The 23,459-nt window shown below is 44.8% G+C and overlaps 2 protein-coding genes across 5 annotated transcripts in view; both read right to left on the bottom strand.

Moving 5' to 3' along the window:
* LOC119973322 (anoctamin-2-like) overlaps positions 1 to 23,459 on the bottom strand; it is a 168,881-nt gene that overhangs the window by 127,227 nt on the left and 18,195 nt on the right. For all 4 annotated transcript variants that reach the window (XM_038811193.1, XM_038811194.1, XM_038811192.1 and 1 more), the window contains one exon: positions 1,140 to 1,238. In XM_038811193.1, coding sequence (XP_038667121.1) covers positions 1,140 to 1,238 — 99 coding nt within the window. The remainder of the gene's footprint in view (positions 1 to 1,139; positions 1,239 to 23,459) is intronic.
* Positions 4,547 to 4,723, bottom strand: LOC119973323 (40S ribosomal protein S29-like). Its single transcript, XM_038811197.1, is given in 1 exon segment — positions 4,547 to 4,723. A coding segment is annotated over 1 exon segment (168 nt). The 3' UTR covers positions 4,547 to 4,555.

Genomic DNA, 23,459 nt, shown 5'->3' with positions numbered 1-23,459 from the left:
GTTTCCCCTTTACAAGGAGAGCCCAGCTGTACAAATACCCCGACCGAGCTGCAGGCCGGGGAAGGAGACTCTTAAGGGAGTGGAGGAGTGCTGTAAGTGTGTTCGAATAAAACTTGTTCTTTCATTTCTACAATTATCTGTGTGTCGTGCTTATCGTGGATTCAACAATAATATAATAAGATTAACAATTGTGACATATCTTTAAAGCGATTATTGTGTAACTTTGTAAATTGTAACATATCTTGTGCATTTTAAAAATAAGGCCATTAAACTCTCTCTGAAAGCACTATGGACGTAATTTAAGAAAACTATTTGAATAACCCATTCCCAAGAATAGCTGTGAAATCAGATGAATATTCCATACAGTGAGACTCTTTTACATTGACATTTTAGCAAAACTAGAAATCTATTTCCACAATGAATTTGGTCATCACAATTAGCCATCATAAAATAAAAAAACCCAATGGTGGAGACCTGCAGTGCCAGCTGTCCTTTCTGAGGTGATGAAAGAAACATCTAACTCCTAATTCCAACAGAAAATGACATAACAATACACTCAAAGGAGGTCTCCAAATACACAAAATGCCATTTCCACTAATTAATATTAGTGTCAGAATATTAGAACATTTTTTAAAAATTGTTCTAATATCCCAGTATTATAAACCCTAAAATTGCAATCACATCACAATATCCAAGTATTCTAATACATCTACAACAAACACAATACCCCACATTCCATGATCACAATACCCCAAAATCACAATATCCCACATTTAAATATCACAATATTCCAAAATTTCAGTTTCACAACACCAAACAACACAAGCCCCAACCAAACAATATCATACAATGTGCCATAGCACAATATCAAAATATCCCACTTACCAGCCAATGTTACTATATCATAATACACCAACATTACATATCACCATCATATTGCTACATTATAATACCAAAATTATAATATTTAGATAATTACATGAATACTTTAATCCCTTGTATAAGCTCTGTATGTAATTCAAAAACCTCACACAATTGGGGTCACTAGCCATCCCACCACAGAACCAAACAGTTCTGATAGTTATACTTATTTTTAACAGGGGAACTGACAGTAGAGCTGTCATCAGATTAAAACTCACCTTTTTGGTCTGGACCTTTATTTTTAGAAATTCAGCCTCTCGACAGAGGACATGCCAAGGAGCATGTATCCTGACATAACCAGTGCCTTGTGTTTTAGTCTGGAAAAGAAAAGATAAATTGCAAGAAGTAAATTAAGGAAATATAATTGACTTTTTAAAACCAATTACAGTGTTTTTTAAATCCTATCAATGTAAAAAAAAAAGTCACGACTTTTAGCTCATCATTTACCTAACTCTCACAAACCCCATCCTCCTAGTTCATAAAGTTACTGTCACAGAAATGTTACTGTGTTCCCCTTTTATTGCACGTGATCATAGATATTTGTTTGTTGATGTGTGTATTTCGTACCCTCACAGAGATCGAGTCAGCTTCAATTCGCAGATGGTTTTTGTATTTATAAAGGAAAAGTCTAGTTTATTTTTTCACACTCTTGCCCTGGAGGTTAATAAAGAAGACAACATCTCAATCTCTCGCTCACTTGAAACTGGGTAGAGATGAACATAGAAACAAGTATTATTAAAAAAATAATGTAACTTGATCTCTGTTTTGCTGCAGGCCTGTTGTTTTGTAGTTGCGTTGCTACTGTATTGCTGCTGGGATGGGACAGTGGCACAATGGTTAGCACTGCTGCCTCTCAGCGCCAGGGACCCAGGTTCAATTCCGGCCTCGGGTAACTGTCTGTGTGGAGTTTGCACTTTCTCCCCGTGTGTGCGTGGGTTTCCTCCGGGCGCTCTGGTTTGCTCCCACAGTCCAAAGGTGTGTAGGTTAGGTGGATTGGCCATGCTAAATTGCCCCTTAGTGCCCAAGAATGTGCAAGTTAGGTTACAGGGATAGGGCAGGGTGGACAGGGGAGTGGGTATGGGTAGAGTGTTCTTTCGAAGGGTCACTGTAATCTCGATGGGTCTCCTTTTGCACTGCAGGGATTCTATGATTCGATGATTTATCTGAAGTGAAGGTTTTGAAATTGCAGAGGTATCTCAGCAGTTGTGCTGGCTCCTAAAGTTGACCTACTGAAGGCTGGTTTCCCAGGCCACCTTGAACATTAGAACATGATAGAAGAGAGAGAGGGTCCTCATTTCTCTTTCAGGGTACTACAGTGAGGCACTTTAGCTGTCTAATTGACAACAGCAGACCGATAGCTTTGCGTAGATTGGACTCCTTTGTCTCTGATGGAATTTAGTCTGCCTCTTAAGCGGGCCACTGTACCATGTGACCTCATGTCAGTGTTGAGGCGTAGTCTCTAGTGAGGTACTGTGGTAATTTCTTTTTTTTTAAATAACTTATTCAAATTTTCAATAACAAAATACAAAAGGAACAGAGGAAACAACTCCCCCCCCCCCCAACCATATATACAAAAAAAAAAAAAAAATTAACACCCGTTATCAACACTGAACAAATATACACACCCCTTCAGAGACTAAACCCCCCCCCCCCCCCCCCGGGTTGCTGCTGCTGTTGGCCTTTTTCTACCGCTCTACCAGGAAATCTAGGAAGGTTGCCACCTCCTAAAAAACCCCTGCACCGATCCCCTTAGGGCAAATTTTACCCTCTCCAATTTAATAAGCCCCGCCATATCATTGATCCAGGCCTCCATGCCTGCGGGCCGCGCATCCTTCCACTGAAGAAGAATCCTCCGCCGGGCTACCAGGGACGCAAAGGCCAGAATACCGGCCTCTTTCGCCTCCTGCACTCCCGGCTCCTCTGCAACCCCAAATATTGCAAGCCCCCAGCCCGGTTTGACCCTGGATCCTACCACCACCGACACCGTCCTTGCTACGCCCTTTCTGTGGTAATTTCAATCACAGTCTGAATCCTTCTCCCATCTGCAGATCTTTTAGGTGACCAAATCCTTTGTTCTTCACAAGGTCAATTCTTACAATGAGTGTTGATGGAGTTTCATTTATTCCATTCTCTGACAAACACAAGGGGCAGGATTCTCCATCCAGCAATGCCGGAATCGACACACGCAATCGGGCGCGGAATCGGCCAAAGATCGAGGCCGGCGCCATGCACCCTACGGAATGCCTTCGGTATCACTTTCTAACGTCTGCCCGGGTGATCACTGCAGGTGTGCTGGCCATTCCATCTCACAGATCCATAGACCTTCTGGGCAGGTGGGGGTGAGGAGGGGGCTGGTTGCAGAGGCGGTTTTGGGGTGGTGAGTCACACACCGGGTAGGCCCCCACACCTCTGGCCCCATCCTCTGCCACCTCCGAGGGCAACCCCAGTTAGGAACGGACTGTGCCGGACACAATGGCCCATGCCTTCCTCCATCGGCCTCCCACATGCACCCCCTCCGGCACACCCTCTCTGCACGCAGCCCAGCCCATCCCTCACACCCTTTGGATGGAGATTCGGAATGTCGGTAAACAGGTGTTTAATTGTAACAGTGCTATATATGATAATTGTGCCCTGGCCCCTAACACTATCCTGTATGCTGCACCCTGCCAGCTTAACAGGTGTCTAACTTTCTAATCTTTCATGGTCTAATGCTCTTTCGAGGTAGGTCCCCAGATGGCACATCAGATATGGAGGCAGCCTGCTGCCTATCTCACCCTGTGACCTGGGTTTCCTTTGGCAGCTATCCTCTGGAGGGCTTGGACCTGGATGGGCCCGGCCGACATTCAGGTGTAAATGGCGACGAAGTGCCAACCTGTTCTTCCCCACTGCCCATGAGATTCACCAATGTCAGGTGAGGGGATTCAGAGGCGCTGCGGTGTTCCAGCACCTCCCCTGTGGAAGTCATTGGCACAGGTCCCATAATCTGCTGCCCCCCCCCGGCTGCCCGATGGCTCTGGGCTATGCCATGGGATGGGGGTGCGACTGGACTCCTAATCATCTTAGAATTTTATCACAGCCAATGCAGGTGCGGATGTGATGCCAAATGGAAGTCTTTTATATCTGAATAGTTCTTAGTATGTCACAGTTGTCAAATATTGTTGGGAATCTGGATCCATGTTTACCTGGAGATAAGCTTGACTAAGGTCAACTTTACTGAAATGCTGGCTTCCAGCCAACCCAGCAAATTAATCATCAATTATAGGCAAAGGGGATTGTTCTGCACACAGTGATAGTGACATTAAAATTGCCACATAGGTGTACCAAAACCATCTTTATTCATCTTGGGTGATAATGTGGCCCAATTACTCACATTAACAGGTTCGAGGACACCAGTCTTGACCAGCCTCTCTTGTTTTGCCTCAACCTTGGGCCTGATGACATACAGCACTAACCTAGCCTTTACGTATCTTGCTTGGCTTTCGTTCTTGTTTTTGAGCACAAATGACATTTAAATTTTGCTTACAAAAATGGAGCATCACGAAAGTTTGCTTCTTTCAAAGGCAGACAGTTTTTCGACAAATGCTACAGTTCCATTCCTTACTGCAATAGAATGTACACTTGCTCCTTTTGTAATTTAGTCCAGCTTGACGACGCCGATGTCTTTAGTGTATTGTCTGAAGCACTGGCGGCATATGTTGAGGCCATATTTCCGGATCAGGCCGTGTTGATTCGTACAGACTCGGCATGAGCAGGAATTCTAGCCAAATTACCTGAGGTGAGACCACTAAAACTGATGGCCCATGGTGGACAGACACAGAAAGCAACTTTCATTCTTACTCTTTAGCTTGACACTGAGATCTCTTTCATGCTTCCCAGCTCTCCATTAAAGACAATGACATGTTTATTTAAAATCTTCAGTGGACATATTTCGGACTCCGAAATGAGATTCACCTCAGCCCAGTTTAGTTTGATTCTCTCCAGCCAAGTCCTCCTCAATAGGGCTGAATAGTTACCTATAACGACTTGCAGGGACAAGTCTATGGTCTGTCTGTTTAGCTGCACATTTACATCGATACAGCCCTTCAACAGAACCACCTCCCCAGTATAGGTTTTAGTATTACCCCTTTGAGGGGTTTAAGGTGATATGTCATAGTTTCTCTTGGAAAACTATTTCTGGTACCAACGAAACTGTTGCTCCAGTGTCCATCTGTTTCCACGGGTTATCAATCCAGCAAAGGAGTGACCCAGTGTCAGATTTATTGCGGCCACAATGACCAGTACATTCACCGGCAGTTTGTCATCTGACTGTGACTCTGGCCCTTTTCCACGCCCTTTTTGTATCATGTGTCTCCTTTTCCCTCTACTTGGTTTTCCATTTCGTACACTTGGTTCTTGATTTTAATATTTCTTGTTTTGAACTTGTTGTTTCTTTTCCCAGCATGTATGTTCAATGTGTCCCTTTTTACCACAATTCCTCCAGTTTTTGTACACGGGTAGCAATTTCGAACCTCTATCTATGTTCGGGTCTCAGCTGACATTTTATGGATTCTAGTGCTCAAATTTAATTTCTGAGTTTCCTCAGTTGCTAATACATTCGAGATTGCAACTTCTGAAGCCTTCTTAAGTTTATGTTTGTTTCTGTCGAGAGCCTTTATTGGATAACTTTGCTTCTTAACCCACATACTAGTCTGTCTCTCATGGTGTCATTCAAGGTATCTCTAATTCACAGCATTTAGCTAATTTCTTTAAAGTAGCTACACACTGTGTGATTGATTCAGCTTCTTGTTGGTTTGGAAATGGAACCTCTCGGCTATGCCCAAAGGTTTAGGTGAGAAGTGGTCCTGCAATATCTACACAATCTCATCATAGGTTTTTGAGCCTGTTTTTTCTGGCTGCACCAGACTTTGCAGGAGGTTAAATTTCCACACACACACCCCCCCCCCCCCCCCACCTCCCCCCCCCCCCCCCCCCAAAATCCCAATTGTACTCAGAAAAGCTGGGACTACAATATCTACCGAAATTCTATTCACCTGGACAAAATAATCAAAACTATCAGTAAGTGAGCTCGACCGCTCGGTATTCCCTTCATGCCATCCCATGGCACCGAATATTTCTATCATGGGAAGGGCATAAACAGAATGGGGCTTGTTTAGCACACTGGGCTAAATCGCTGGCTTTTAAAGCAGACCAGGGCAGGCCAGCAGCACGGTTCAATTCCCGTACCAGCCTCCCCGAACAGGTGCCGGAATATGGCGACGAGGGGCTTTTCACAGTAACTTCATTTGATGCCTCCTTGTGACAATAAGCGATTTTCATTTTTCATTTCATCTTTAGTACTACTTTGTTTCTTTTTTAAAACAAGTCACCCCTGAGCTCAGCCTATTGTTTTGGAACATCCCCAGTCTAAACTATCATTGCAGGGTACTTGTTACTCACAGTGCCCCCTGTACTGTTCTTGATTTTTCCGGTCAGAGCACGTAGCAAGCTTCTTTTCGATGTTGTTTCCTCTGAAATCTACGTTTAAATATCAGATCCTTCAATGGCTGCTACCGATATTTGACATTCCTCTGTCGCCAGCTTTGGTGCAACAAAGTTAATCCAACTGCATTTCTTTTGGTAATCGATATCTTGTAAATAATTTGGTCAACTCCTCTACAATCACCTTTTCTATCATTTTTCCTGAAGGTATTCAGTGGAATTTTCCATCAGTGGGATCCGCCGGCAGTGCACCCACACCCGTGGGTTTCCCAAAAGTGTGGGGCGGCCACAATGGAAAACCCCATTTGCCAGATGCTGGAATAGAGACTCCCGCTGCCGACGGGGGCATGCTGCGCAGGAAAATACAGATGATGGACTGGAGAATCCCGCCCATTGTTTCTGGAAGTCAGTTGAGCATATCAATGATTGTCAGCAAATACTGATTTCCACTTTTAGTCTCAGGAAGCAGTCAACCAGGGCCCTGTTAAAACATTCTTTAAACGCTGAAATTGAAATTAAAGGTGCAGGTTTAATTACTGCTTGAGGTTTTTATATCATATTACATATGTGACATGTTTGACAAAATCTGACTACATCTTTACGTAGTCCAGGACAATCAAAATGTTTTTGTATCTTAACTTGAGCTTTCCTAATTCCCACATATTCAGCCACTGGAATTTGAAGAGTCACTGTCAAAATTTCATTCCGGTACCTCGATGGTATCGCTATTTGGTGCATACCACCCACTTTTCATCTGCCAGCACATGAGGCAGCCTCCATTTCCTCATTACCATTTTATTTTTAATGTAATAACACTCTAAAATGCATTCTGCCTCTGTTTCAGCGTAAGCTGTCTGGTATAACTGCCTTAGGTCTGCATCTGGCTGCTGTGACTCTACTCATTTCATGAACTAAACACTTCAGTCGCATTCTCTCTAACCTTCTCCCCCTGAATAATCTTAAATACAGATCCAGTCAACTGAATTTCAACATCCTCCCCTTGACCTGTTCAAGCTTATGTACCTGGGATCGCGTTCCCATACAACCTGGAAAAATCCAGGATGTTCTTCCTGCAAAATCTCTGTTGATTGTGTCTCAACTGGCTGCTCTACTATAGTAGGCATTGTCCACATCTGTGTCCCAGCTATATAATTCTCTGGAGTAAAATTAACCCCTGCAATGGGCAATTTCTTTACAACCCCAACAATCACCTCTCCTGTTTTCAAATGACTTCTTAAATTTGCCTTACAAAATGAAATAGGTTTGACTCCCCAGTGAATTCCACTAATTAATATTCTTTCCAGCAGTAACTCTTCTGGACAACAGAAAACATTATCCCAGAAGATTAATGATTGACTAGCCCCCGAGTCCCTTAAAATCTTAACACATTTTCCTGCTCTTCACTGCACACATGGATATATTTTCCCTTTGCATATAAAATATTTAAATATCTCTGTAACCTGACCTTCAGAATTCCCTTGGGTAGGTTGTGAGCATATTCCCACTTCTCTAGCTCCTTTTCCTCCTTTTCTACTTGTACAGATGTTTTGGCTTGTCTTGCATCAATGTCTCAGAGCTCACACTACTCCTACTCACAGAACACTTCTGAGTCCCTATTACTGCAATAGGTTTCCTATTTAGCCTCCAACAATCTGACCTTGTATATCCAGCCTTTTTACAATGATAACATGTTACCTTTATTTTTCACCGTTCCATCTTTAGTAGACTGGTGTCCTTTGGCTTGTTCCTCATGACTGGCAATTTTACCCTCATTAGGTTTCCTATATCTCCAATATCCTCCCTGATTTCCATATGACCTTTTTCCTGCACCCATCTGTCTGTGTGAAACATCATACATGTCAGCTAAAGCAGCAGCTTCCCGGATCTCTGTATTTTGTCTTTCATCTAAATATGTCTTGATGTTTACTGAAAGCCATTTCTAAACACTTCCATAATCATAACCTCGCTTACATTTTCAAATGTCTTGTCTAACTTTAATCTCCTGATCAGAACCACTGATCCCAGATCATTTCTTTTTCTCTTGCAAACTCTACAAAAGTCGGATTAGGTCTCTTTCTTAAAATTCTAAACTTCGATTGATAAGCTTCAGGGACAAGCTCATGAGCATTTAATATTGCCCTCTTTACCCACTCGTAGTCTTTGGATTTTGTTCCTCTGATAAGATCACATACGCATTCATAGCTCTGCCTGATAAAACCCTTTGCAGTATTATAGTCCACGAATCTCTTGGCCAATTCAGTTTCAGAGCTATCTTTTCAAATGAGGTGAAATATCTTTTAGTGAGTCTCACTTCAGTGGTTGGGAAAGTATTGAAGAAAAGTCTGAAGGAGAGAATCTATCTCCATCTGGAGAAGCAAAGTTTGATCAGAGATAGTCCACATGGCTCTCTCAGAGGGAGGTCATGTCTAATACATTTGATTGAATTTTTTGAGGATGTGACCAGGTGTGTAGATTAGGGTAGTGCAGTTGATGTAGTTTATTTGGATTTACTTATAAAGTTCGCAAATGCACATGGGATACAGGGTAATTTGATAAGATAGATTCAAAATTGGCTTAGCTGTAGGAGACTGGGTGATAACCGACAGCTGCTTTAGTGACTGGAAGCCAGTGTCCAGTAGCACAGAGGGACCTGTGCTGGGTCCCCTATTAGTTGTCATTTATATAAACAACATAGATAACTATGTGGTGTGTAAGATAAGTAAGTTTACCGATGACACAAAGATTAGCCAAGTGGTTAACAGTGAGGTTGAGTGTCATAGGTTACAGGAAGATGTTGGGATGGTCAAATACGCAGAAAAGTGGCACATGGAATTTAACCCTGAAAAGTGATACACTTTGGAATGAGTAATTTGGCAAGGAAGTATTCAATGAATGGCATGACACTGGGAAGTTCCAAGGAACAAAGGGACTTTGGCTTGCTTGTTCATAAATCTCTGAAGGCAGAAGGGCAGGTTAACAGGTTGGTGAAAAGGGCATAAAGGACACTTGCCTTTATTAATCGAAGCAGAGATTACAAAAGCAGGGAGGTCATGTTAGAGTTGAATAGAAACTTTGGTGTGGCCACATCAGGAGTACTGTGTGCAATTCTGGTCACCACATTATAGGAAGGATGTGATTGCACTGGAGAGGGTGCAGAGGTGATTCACTAGGATGTTGCCTGAGATGGGACATTTAATTATGAAGGGAGATTGGATAGGGTTGGGTTGTTTTCACTGGAGCAGAGGAGACTAAGGGGCGACCTAATCAAGGTGTACATGATTATGAGGGGCATGGACAAGGTGGATAGGGAGCAGTTGTTCCCCTTAGTTGAAGGGTCAGTCACAAGGGAACACAAGTTCAAGGTGAGGGGCAGGTAACTTAGGGGGAATTTGAAGAATAACCTTTTTACACAGAGAGTGGTGATGGTCTAGAATGCACTTCCTGGGAGGGGGTAGAGAGGGGTTGCCTTACATCCTTTAAAAGGTACCTGGATGGATACTTGGCACATCGTAACATTCAAGGCTATGGGTCAAGTGCCGGCAAATGGGATTAGATAGGCAGATCGGGGCTGGGATTCTCCCCTACTCGGCGGGGCGGGGGGTCCCGGCGTGTTGGAGTGGCGTGAACCACTCCGGCGTTGGGCCGCCCCAAAGGTGCGGAAGTCCGCACCTTTACGGGCCAGGCCCTCACATTGAGGGGCTAGGCCCGCACCGCAGTGGTTCCCACTCCGCCGGCTGGTGTGAACGGCCTTTGGCGCCATGCCAGCCGGGACCGAAATGACTTCGCCGGCCGGTGTAAGTCCACGCATGCGCCGGAGCGTCAGCGGCTGCTGACGTCATACCGGCACATGCGCAGGGGAGGGGGTCTCTTTCCGCCTCCGCCATGGAGAGAATCCCGCCCCTTAACTATATCAGTCTTACCAAAATCTACTTTTATTTTCGCCTGTACTAAATCTGCTAACTCTTGCAGTATTATTTAGAGATTTCAAATACTCCATTGTCACATGTTCCACTCTCAGAATTTCTTAGCAATTGCCAAAGCCATTTTGCAATCAAACCACTTTAAAATCCCTCAACACAAAAGCATCTCCCTGGTCCTACACCCATCCCTGGAGCATCTCGACAACAAGGCTCCTACAGCAGACTCCTTTTCAATGAGTACAGCTCCGCCTTCAACACTATAATCCCAACCAAGCTCATATCAAAACTCTAAAACCTAGGACTTGGCTCTTCCCTCTGCAACTAGATCCTCGACTTCCTGACCCATAGACCCAGTAAGGATAAATAACAACACCTCCACGATTGTCCAAAATACTGGGGCCCCACAACGCTGCGTAATTAGCCCCCTTCTATACTCCCTATACACACACGTTCATGTGTCAAAGTTTGGCTCCAAATCCATCTACAAGTTTGCAAATGACACGACCGTAGTTGGTCGAAACTCAAACAACAATGAGTCGGAGTACAGGAGGGAGATAGAGAACCTAGTGGTGTGGTGTAATGATAACAATTACTCCCTCAACCTCAGCAAAACTAAGGAGTTGGTTATTGATTTCAGGAAGTGAAGTATCGTACACAACCCGTCTGCATCAATGGTGCCAAGGTGGAGATGGTTGACAGCTTCAAATTCCTAAGTGTAAACATCACCTACAATCTGTCCTGGTCCACCTAAGTCGACACCACAACCAAGAAAGCGCAACAGCGCCTATACTTCCTCAAGAAACTAAGGAAATCCGGCATGTCCACATTGACTCTTACCAATTTTTACAGATACACCATAGAAAGAACCCTATTTGGCTGCATCATAGCTTGGTATGGCAACTGCTCGGCCGTAGGAAACTACAGAGAATTGTGAACACAGCCCAGTCGGTCACGTGAACCCGCTTCCCATCCATCGACTCTGTCTACAACTTGGGAAAGCGGGCATCATAATCAAAGACCCCTCCCCCTCGGGTTATTCTCTCTTCCAACTTCTTCCATCGGACAGAAGATACAAAAGTCTGAGAACATGCACGAACAAATTCAAAAACATCTTCCTCCCCGCTGTTACCAGGCTCCTGAATGACCCTCTTATGGACTGAACTGATCTCTTCACACATCTTCTCTACTGCGTTGTACTACACTCCGTATGCTCACCCGATGCCTGTGTCTATGTATTTACATTGTGTATTTATGTTTTCCTATATTACATAGAATTTACAGTGCAGAAGGAGGCCATTCGGCCCATCGAGACTGCACCGGCTCTTGGAAAGAGCACCCTACCCAAGGTCAACACCTCCACCCTATCCCCATAACTCAGTAACCCCACCCAACACTAAGGGCAATTTTTGGACACTAAGGGCAATTTATCATGGCCAATCCACCTAACCCGCACATCTTTGGACTGTGGGAGGAAACTGGAGCACCCGGAGGAAACCCACGCACACACGGGGAGGATGTGCAGACTCCGCACAGACAGTGACCCAAGCCGGAATCGAACCTGGGACCCTGGAGCTGTGAAGCGATTGTGCTATCCACAATGCTACCGTGCTGCTCCATGTACGTCCTTTGTTTTTTCATGTATGGAACGATCTAACTGGACTGTATGCAGAACAATACTTTTTACTGCACCTCAGTACACGTGACATTAAATCAAATCCACTGTTGCTGTGGGAAAGATATAACACCGAACTTTTAAAATTCCCTTCCACTCTGCCATGGAAATGCAAGAGATTTCAAAATCAAAATCTTGCTTTCTGAAAAACAGACACTTTTCTGACTTGGCTGGAATTACTACTTCAAACTTTGCACCTTCACAGCTCTTTTCCCAACATAGTGCTGTACCCCAAGAGGTCTCACATAGCCACCACCCAACGGAGCTCAACATCTCTCCTTAAATATCCTTTTCCTTTTCATCTCCAATTCCATTGTCCTCAGCACCTCCATAGAAACTCTACAGTCCAGAAGGAGGCCATTTTCCCATCAAGTCTGCACTGACCCTCTGAAAGAGCACTCCACCTAGGCCCACTCCCCTGCACTATCTCCATAACCCCACCCAACCAGCACAGCTTTGGACAGTGGGAAGAAACTAGAGTACCTGGAGGAAACCCACACAGAGAGGGGGTGTAAACTCCACATAGTCACCCAAGGCTGGAATTGAACTAAGGTCCCTGGCGCTGTGAGGCAGCAGTGCATTAGCTTATGACCATTTCCAAGTTGTACAGAATTTTACTTTCCATTGAAATTTAACAACTGCAAATCCAAACCTTTCTCTGTCTCCCAACTCAAATTTCTACTCAATGCTTATTTACTTACGGAAATCCATTTTCCTTCAGGAAAATACGTGCCTTCAGAGCCTACACTCCTTTTATGTCCTGATCCGCGCAGACAATTAGTCTTAAGTTTAATTAAATCTGTTTCATCCACACACAGACCCACAGGCCTGCTTCAGAGAAAAACAAAATAGACCCACAAAGTATTAAAAATAAAAATATCTCTCGTTACACTTCAAAGATTCCTTGGGATGGTCAACCAAGTAAACAAGTTCCTACCAGGTTTAGCAGAGGTCATTGAGCCCTTGATACAGCCGTTGAGTCAAGATCAAATGTGTAGAAATGTGGTCCAGTAAAATGCTTTTGAAAGGATTAATCAATGTTTAATCTCTTCTGTTTAATCTCTTCTGAAATATTGGCACATTGTGACCCAGAACTACCGACCATGGTGGGAGCAGATGGGGGGCTGGGGGCATTTTATTTCAAGTTCAGAGAGATATCAAGCGTATGCCAGTCTACTATGCTTCTAGAAACAGGACAATGATACGCCACAAAACAGAACGATACACCGCGATAGAAAGGTACTGGCAGCAATGTGGCCGTAAGAGAAATTTTCAACCTATGTTATGGGGTTGCGTTTCAAAATCGAAACAGACCATCAGCCACTAGTACCACAATCATATAATACTACGTCGCAGAAGAGGCCATTTGGCCCATCGAGTCTGCACTGATGCGTGAAAGGCCTTGATCTGTCCACCAAATCCCCTTGCCAGCCTTGAATGTTATGGTGTGCCAAGTACTCATCCAGGCACTTTTTAAAGGATGTGAGGCATCCCGTCTCTACCAGACTCCCAGGCAGTGCATTCCAGAATGTCACCACTCTCTGGGTAAAAATGTTTTCCCTCAAATCCCCCTAAACCTCACTCCGCTCTCTTTGAACTTGTATCCCCTCATGACTGACCCTTTAACAGCTGCTCACCTTGTCCATGCCCCTCATTATCTTGTGCACCTCAATCAGGTTAACCCTCAGTCTCCACTGCTCCAAACCTATTGAACCACTCTTTATAACTTAAATGTTCTATCTCAGGAAACATTCTGGTGAATCGTCTCTGCACTCCTCCTATAATGTGGTGACCAGAATTGCACACAGTACTCCAGCTGTGGCCTCACCAAAGTTCGATACAATTCCGACATGACCTCCCTGCTTTTGTAATCTATGCCCCGATTGATAAAAGCCAGTAACCCATATGCCTTTTTCACCACCCTATTAATCTGCCCTTTTGACTTCAGAGTCACCCTTCTGAACATGAAAGGAATTGTGAAAATGCCACTTAGAATCAAACAGTTCAGACGAAAGCCAATGAGGTTGGTTTAAGCACCTCAGAAACTAATCCTGTGAAGTCTGACACTTTGCGGGAAATGGAAGAGGGTGTAAATATAGTAACGATAAAGACCTTGTGGGAAAATGTAGAATAAAGGATTAACATCAGATGTGGGCATGATACTAATGCAATAAAGATGTCAGATCATATGACTGAGAAGTAAGAGAGAGCTGGAAGGAGGAGAAGCTATCCTTGTGTAGCAGTCTAAATGTGTAAATAATGCTGTAAATAAAGAGTAATGGTTTTGAAATGAAAATGAAATGAAAATCGCTTATTGTCACGAGTAGGCTTCAATGAAGTTACTGTGAAAAGCCCCTAGTCGCCACATTCCTGCGCCTGTCCGGGGCGGCTGGTACGGGAATCGAACCGTGCTGCTAGCCTGCTTGGTCTGCTTTAAAAGCCAGTGATTTAGCACAGTGAGCTAAACCAGCCCCTAGTGAGCTAAATCAGCCCCTCTACAGGTTCGAGGAACATACTTTAGGAGAGTACACAATCACCAAAACGTCTTGTCTACATCCCAACCACACAACAAAACAGAGAGAGAGTGACAGAAAGCTAGGCACATCAAATCAGGCAAAGTTGACATAAACTGGGGTTATGATAGGATGTGTTTGTGTGGCTCTTTGTGTTGGCAATGTTATATCCAGATTTTCAAATATTTCATTCCAGTTATGTGGACCTCTTCCCACCAAGGTGGTCTGTGCAATGTGTTTTCCTAGTAATTGACTTCAAAGAGTTTATTACTCCAAACAGAATACCATGCATGTTAATGTACAAATGATACTTCCATTCTGAGACACTCAAACATAGATCTATGAAGCAGAAGAAAGAATGGGTTGCTGGTTCCTCAGAGATATGGGCTATGTAGTACAGTTGTTGTCAGAGACTCCTCTGCATAACTTCCATGTCCCAGCAGGGAACAGATACAATAATAGACATATACAAACCAAGCGCCTCATTAAGCAAATAACGGGACGCTGCACCAACACATCTGATGCTTAGACTATTCTGCAGGGAGGGGCTTAACATGTGCCGAAGAAGGCTGATGAACTTTGCTGCAAAACCTTTCTCAAAACAGAGACTTAATCACAGACTTGGATAAGAAGTAGCTACATGACTGAAATCAGAGGGATGGTGGTGTATAGAAGGCAGCTGATTTTCTCACCATGCCTCTTGCTAGCAAGTCTGTATGCGGGTAACAGCACCTCACAAAATAACTCTTTATGTATTGTCATCTTTACTTTGCCCTTTTGGGTAAAGTTATTGACTGAAAAATATAGTAAAAGCAGGCATTTCAGAAGTGTAGATTCTTAGTGAATTTTGTGGATAAATGTTTCCATTGTGCACTATGAGCTTTTGTGTGCTGCATTTTCCCTTTATTGATGGAGTATCAATGGTTATTTTTTCTCACAGTGGTTAGCACAGTTGCTTCACAGCACCAGAGTCCCAGGCTCGATTCCGGCTGGAATCACTGTCTGTGCGGAGTCTACATATTCTCCCCGTGGGTTTCCTCCGGGTGCGCCGGTTTCCTCCCACAAGTTCAGAAAGACGTGCTTGTTATGTGAATTGGACATCCTGAATTCTCCCTCAGTGTACCCGCACAGGGAACAGAATGTGGCGACTAAGGGATTTTCAAGGTAACCTTATTGCAGTGTTAATGTGAGCCTACTTGTGACAATAATAAAGATTATTATTATCATTTATCTGATGAGCTGATAAACCTGCTTCGTGCATTTAAATTCAATAGAGTGGCCCATTTATTGCATATTGTGTAGCTATCCAATGATCAGTATTGGAATCAGTGCAGTGCAGAAGGGGGCCATTCGGCCCATCGAGTCTGCACTGATCTTCTGAAAGAACACCTTATCCCCATCCTATCCCTGTCATCTCACCTAACCTGCAGTCAGCCAAGGCCGGAATTGAACCCGAGTCCCTGGCACTGTGAGGCAGCAGTGCTAAGCACTGTGCCACTGTGCTGCGGTGAAAATGTCTCTTGTGAGTTTGTCTCCAAGCTCTCAGTAGCTCTCTGCATCCTTGCTGTGTCCTCTTCATGTTTGAGTCCTTGTATGGCAAAGAGGTACACCTTTTGACCCATATTCCTCCTCAACCCGCAAACCTTTCTAAAGAGTGAAAGACATAGCAGCCCACCAAAACTGCAATAAATGCTGTGGCTACGAGACTTGTTAGGTATTCTGCAGAGACTGGCCTGTATCTTGCCACCCTAAAGCCTCTCCACTATGGACAATGCACAATTTAAAAGTGTAATGGAATACCCTGCATTCACCTGGATAGATACGGCCACAACAACAACATCAAGAAGCTCAATAATATACAAGTTGAAACAGTCCATTTGATCAGCACCCCATTTACCAACTTGAGCATCCATACCCTCCAACACCAATATCGGTGACTACATTCTCTAATATTTACACAACTGCTTCAAATCACAAAGCTGACTTTCGCAACACCCTTTAAACCCATGATCTCTACAACCTGGAATAAAATGGAGCAGGAATGCCATCACCTCCAAGTTCCCCTCCAAATCACACAGAATCATAGAATGCACAGTGCAGAAGGAAGCCATTCAGCACGTCAAGTCTGCATCTGCCCTTGGAAAGAGCACCCTACATAAGCCCACTCCCCCACTCTACCCTCACAACCCAGTAACCCCACCTAACCTTTTGAACATTAAGGGGCAATTTAGCATGGCCAATCTACCCAACCTGTGCATCTTTGGACTATGGGAGGAAACCGGAGTACCCGGAGGAAACGCACGCAGACACGGAGAGAAAGTGCAGAATCGAGTTAGATCGATCCACTGTGCATACAAGGTTTAGTGTTCATGCCTAATAGAAGGGGCAGAGGATAGACTTTCAGGACAAGACCAGAAAATATGGGTGTGAAGCCATTACCAGAGATTACCCCAGAATCTTAGTAAGTTACTTAGGCTTGTCTAATGCTTGTATGATATTAAAATGGTAACATCTCTAGGGCAGCATGGTGGCGTAGTCGGTTAGCCCTGCTGCCTCACGGCGCCGAGGTCCCAGATTCGATCCCGGCTCTGGGTCACTGTCCGTGTGGAGTTTGCATATTCTCCTCGTGTTTGCATGGGTTTCACCCCCACAACCGAAAGATGTGCAGGGTAAGTGGATTGAACATGTTAAATTGCCCCTTAATTGGAAGAAATGAATTGGGTACTCTAAATTTATTTTTTAAAAAGGTTGGGCGCGATTCTCCGCAAATGCGGAGAATCGTAAAGGCTGCCGTGGGACAGGCCGTGACCCATGGCAGCCTTCACGTCCACTTCTGGGGCCGATTCTCCCCCCAGGGCGGAGCTAGGAGCGCGACCCCGTGCGTCACGGCGGCGCGGCCTTGACAACGGTCATCAAGGCCGCATGCCAAGCATCACGCCGGCTGACGCGGCCGATGACGTCAGCCGCGCATGCACAGGTTGAACAACGCCAACCCACGCATGCGCAGTTGGCGTCTTTCTCCTCAGCCGCCCGGCAAGACGTGGCGGCTTGATCTTGCCGGGCGGCGGAGGGGATAGAGTGCGTCTGTTTTGATCGCCGGGCCTGTCCCCTCCCGAGCACAGTCGTGGTGCTCCCATGCCAATCGGGCCTCTAGATGCCCCAAACGGGCATCTGGCACCCGTTTCACGACGGCAGTAGCAGGTGTGTTTGCTGCCGTGGTGAAACGGGCGTGAAGGGCCGGCCGCTCGGCCCATTGGCCTCGGAGAATCGCCGCTCACCGTAAAAAATGGCGAGCGGCGATTCGTGGCTTGGGTCAGGCGTGGGGGGGGGAGAATAGCGGGAGGGCGTGAAAAATGTCGGGAGGCCCTCCCGCTATTCCCCCACCCGGCGTGGGGGGTGGAGAATCGCGCCCAACATTTCTACATGGTAGTCAAAATATGCAGTTTGCTTTTCTAACTTCAGCGTTGTTGAGCAAGCTGGGTTTTGAGTATTCTTTAAAAAAAATTAAGTTATGTGCATTTATCCCAATGAATACCGACATTGCAGAAGGAGGCCATCAGCACATCAAGTCTGCGAACAGCACCCTACCTCAGCCCACTCCCCGCCCTATCTCTGCAACCCCCTAAAGTAATCCACACATCTTTGGACACTAAGAGGCAAGTTGGCACGACCAATCCACCTAACTTGCACATCTTTGGACTGTGGGAGGAAGCGGGAGCAACAGGGGGAAACCCACGCAGACCCGGAATGTGCAAACTCTGCACGGAGAGTGACCCAAGGTCGGAATCGGACCCGGGTATCTGGTGCTAACCACTGTGCCACAGTGCCACCCATGGAACACAACAGTCTATAAGTAGCAGGACATATAAAATAGGGCAGCACGGTAGCACAATGGATACCATTGTGGCTTCACAGTGTCAGGATCCCAGGTTCGATTCCCTGTTGGGTAACTGTCTGTGCGGAGTCTGCAGGTTCTCCCGTGTCTGCGTGGGTTTCCTCCGGGTGCTCCGGCTTCCTCCCACAGTCCAAAGATGTGCAGGTTAGGTGGATTGGCCATGATAAATTGCCCTTAGTGACCAAAAAAGGTTAGGATGGGTTATTGGGTTATGGGGATAGGGTGGAGGTGAGGGCTTAAGTGGGTCGGTGCAGACCCGATGGGCTGAATGGCCTCCTTCTGCACTGTGTTCTATGTTCTATGATCTGATGTTTCATTATAAACTGCTAAAAGGAGTACGGAATCTCAAACACCTGGGACATAGGTGCACAAATTATTGAAGGTGGCCAGACAGGTTGAATGGCATTTGGCTCTGGGCTTTGGAAAGAGGCATGGAATACCAAACCATGAAAGTTATGAGGATGCTTTTAAAACACTGATTCAGCCTCAGCTGGAATATTGCATCCAGTTCTGGGCACCACATTTCAGGTGGATGCGAAAGCATTAGAGAGGGTGTAGAAAAAATTCACGACAACAGATCCAGGGATGAGGGATATCAGTTATGTGGATAGTTTGGAGAAGCCAGGGCTGTTTCCCTTGAGGGAAAAGAAGATTGAGAGGAGATTTAGTTGACGCTTTCAAAATCATGAGGAGTCCAGACTGGAAAGACTGAGCGAAACTGTAGCCATTGGTGAAAGGGTTGCAAAGAGGACACCGACTTGTGAAGCGATTGGTTAGGAGGTGGAGTGCACTGCCTGACGTTGTGGTGGAGGAGATTCAATACTGACTTCCAACATGGAATTGGATAAGCCTGCTGAGAGAAAAAAACAAATTGCAGGACTTGCAAGGAAAAGGATAAGTGAGGCTAGCAGAGTAGCTCTTGCAGAATGTCAGCATAGACATCACAGGCCAAATGTCCGCCTTCTGTGCTGTAACCATTCTGTCATCCTATGAGTGGAATTCTCTAGGCCTTCCCACAGGGACTTTGGCAGGATGAGAAGAACCCCACCGGCAGTCAACTCTGCTGCAGCAAAGCCCACCACAGGGTAGCTGGAAAATTCACCTCTTTGTGTCTAACAATACGAATCCATGTATATTCAGTGACAAAAATATTGCATGATATTTGTTGACAGGGAGGGAATAATTATCTCTAGCTGCTGTCAGGGATGAAGCGATAAAGAGTCCTCCTGGAATCTAATCATTAACCCAGCCTGTTTATATTAATCATATGTAACAGTTGGTGGATTAGTTAGCAGCACAGTCACATTTCTCAATCCAGTTTCAGCAGCATTTAGTTTTTGTAGAATTGCTAATTAGACCTTAAAAAAATGATCTGCGATGTTGAAGCAGACCAGTCTAGGGACGCCGCAAATTGAGATAAAAATCCTTGTGTCATTTCGCGGAAATTTTGCATCATGTGTCAATCTGAATTGTTTTAACTAGAACAGGGTAGTCTCAGTGTTAGTGATGGTATCTTCATGTCCCACAATGTCGCTATTCACCCTGTTAAATCTGCTAAAGTTCACATGGTCAGGAGCCCGGAGAAGAGTTTTTTTTCTGGTTTGGGAGTTGGGGGGCATCAGGAAGGAGGGGGAAGATGTATGGGGCACACCCTATTAGAGAAGGCATATACACTGGTGTGATTGGATGGCCGCTAAGTTAGTTCAGTATCACAATAATAGGATGAATCTGTGAAGCTCATCATCCCCAAGTGTTTACAGTAAGGCCTGAAGGGAATAGTGGAGCACAATAGCAGGGTGCAGGTGCTGAAATCCTAAGGACAGAAAGGTTCAGCCAAATTTAGTTATCACTGATGTATTTTATTTCCTGCCCAGCATCAGGCCAAATTGATATACTGGCCAACTTCCAGGTCGGAAAACCAATGGCAGGAGGTCACAGCCAAGGATCGTGGAGGACTCTCCCAAGCAGTCCAGAAAGATCAGACTATGGTGTGGTTAGGGGAGTCAGAATTAGAAACTGGGAGAGAAAGGTTGGGGTTTGCAGAGTTGAGGTAGCTGATTGATCATGAGGGCAGACAACTAGCAGTCAAGGATTGGGTGTACATAGGTGGGGGTCAGCCAATTGCAGCAGTGAAGGGAGGCCGCAATTGTCATTCAGGAAACCAAATGTTTGCTCGGGGAGTCAGAGGGAACACTCCTAATCTTCCTGACCCACAAGGAGTGCAACTGGCTGCTTCTGTTTCTATTTCACTCCCAGGTTTCCAGAACCCTGAGAACCCCAGTCAGCATCTGTTAAACTTAAAGCAGGTTCTGAAATGCACTGGGTAAACCTAGTTTATATATTGTTATAACCACAGCAGATGTTATTTGCTGAGCAACTGTGCTCCCATAGGGATACCGCTGACTGATCATGATCTTTTTTTGTCTTTTGATAATGAGGAGGAACAGCTACTGATCTCAGAAGCACAGAACTTCAGTACACCTTAAGGATTTTAAAAATGAAAAGATTTATAAACAAGAAGAAATTTAATCTAAGATTAAAGTTACACAGTTAAAATAGTCTCCCAAAACATCCCTAAAAAAAATCCACTTGGTCAGAACACAATAGTAAACCACGTGTAATAATAATTCCTTTATAGATTTCTAACCATAAAAATCCAGTAAGATTATACAAGGCAAAAAACTTTGTCACTTCAGTAAAGGTGTACTACATCACTTCACAAAATCTTCCACTCTGCTGTGGAAATCCAAGAAAGTTCAGAATCATCTCAATCTTCCCACCAACAGGATCTTCTGATCCCAACCAAGTCGACACCCACCATGGGTTCCCTGGTGGTGGTATGCCGCTGACTTTGGTGGGACCAGAACATCCCGCTGGCTGCCAATGGAGAGTCACCTCTACTGTGGGAGAACTCACCTTGGTGGTGGGGGGGGGGTTGCTGCTAGACAATTCCAGCCAAAGATTTTTCTATCTTAACTGGATGGCTGTTTCAGATTTGACACCTTCTCCCAGCACTGAGCCAGTATCAAGATATCTCACCCACACAGCATAAGTAACTCAGCTCAACTTCTTTCCTTATATATTGTTGTCCCCTATCATCTCAGGTTACATTGTCCTCAAGCACTCAACTTTTCGAAAACAGAAAATATTTACATGTTTTCCGATTTCCTCCACTTCCAGGCCAATGAGTTTAAAAAGCTTCCCCTGTTTATTTTGAAAACCTTGCGATATGTAAAAGTCCGTTGTCACTTCTAAGCTCCCTTTGAAATTGAACAGCCGAAAAAACAAGCCCCTACCTATTCTCCTAATGCACATTTTAACCGCAATCTATTTTTTGTAAATCCAACCTCATCAGAGCCTCTCATAACAAATGCAGGAAGAGAACACCTTACCCTTTTATCCCTCAGCTCTCACAGACAAGCTATCTCCATTAACCTTCCCCAGTTTAATTAACCATGGGTGCGCACACACACACACACACAGAGCTTTCTTAACCGAAAACCACCATAATCCCCTCCCCAAAATAACATAGATCATCTCAATCTTATGAAGCGTCCCACAACTCAAAATAGCGCACTTGAATGGTTCACAACCTTCCGCCAAAGGAAAGAATGCAAATGTTGGAGACACATTCTTTATTTTTAATGTTTACCTCCCCAACTTTATCCTGCTTGTTGCAGGAGGGTTTAATATCAACACTAGCATTGTGTTACTGCCTCCCATTATACTGTAATCAGAGTACTGAATTTTCTATAAATCCAATGTCTTAATCCAAAGTAATTCAGTGTTTTAACTCATTATTTTTCCAACTGTTAATCTATTTTTAATTCTGTTTTTCATTTTTATTAGCAAATAAGTATTCTGCTACCTATTCCCTCAAACAGGTTCTACAAAGATCAAAGAACAAAGAAAAGTACAGCACAAGAACAGGCCCTTCGGCCCTCCAAACCCGTGCCGACCATGCTGCCCGACTAAACTAAAATCTTCTACACTTCCTGTGTCCGTATCCCTCTATTCCCATCCTATTCATGTATTTGGCAAGATGCCCCTTAAATGTCACTATCGTCCCTGCTTCTACCACCTCCTCCGGCAGCAGGTTCCAGGCACCCACTACCCTCTGTGTAAAAAACTTGCCTCGTACATCTCCTCTAAACCTTGCCCCTCGCACCTTAAACCTATATGCCCTAGTAATTGACCCCTCTACCCTGGGGAAAAGCCTCTGACTATCCACTCTGTCTATGCCCCTCAATTTTGTAGACCTCTATCAGGTTGCCCCTCAACCTCCGTCGTTCCAGTGAGAACAAACCGAGTTTATTCAACCGCTCCTCATAGCTAATGCCCTCCATACCAGGCAACATCCTGGTAAATCTCTTCTGCACCCTCTCTAAAGCCTCCACATCCTTCTGGTAGTGTGGCGACCAGAATTGAACACTATACTCCAAGTGTGGCCTAACTAAGGTTCTATACAGCTGCAACATGACTTGCCAATTCTTATACTCAATGCCCCGGCCAATGAAGGCAAGCATGCCATATGCCTTCTTGACTACCTTCTCCACCTGTGTTGCCCCTTTCAGTGACCTGTGGACCTGTACACATAGATCTCTCTGACTTTCAATACTCTTGAGGGTTCTACCATTCACTGTATATTCCCTACCTGCATTAGACTTTCCAAAATGCATTACCTCACATTTGTCCGGATTAAACTCCATCTGCCATCTCTCCGCCCAAGTCTCCAAACGATCTAAATCCTGCTGTATCCTCTGACAGTCCTCATCACTATCCGCAATTCCATCAACCTTTGTGTCGTCTGCAAACTTACTAATCAGATCAGTTACATCTTCATCCATATCATTTATACTATGAGCAGCAAAGGTCCCAGCACTGATCCCTGCGGAACACCACTATTCACAGCCCTCCAATTAGAAAAGCACCCTTCCATTGAAATGAAATGAAAATCGCTTATTGTCACGAGTAGGCTTCAAATGAAGTTACTGTGAAAAGTCCCTAGTCGCCACATTCCGGCGCCTGTTCGGGGAGGCTGTTACGGGAATCGAACCATG

The sequence above is a fragment of the Scyliorhinus canicula genome, chromosome 11, assembly GCF_902713615.1.
Source record: "Scyliorhinus canicula chromosome 11, sScyCan1.1, whole genome shotgun sequence".
NCBI classification, from domain to species: Eukaryota; Metazoa; Chordata; class Chondrichthyes; order Carcharhiniformes; family Scyliorhinidae; genus Scyliorhinus; species Scyliorhinus canicula.
The sequence above is the reverse complement of the archived record's forward strand: the minus strand, read 5'-3'. Positions and strand labels throughout refer to the sequence as shown.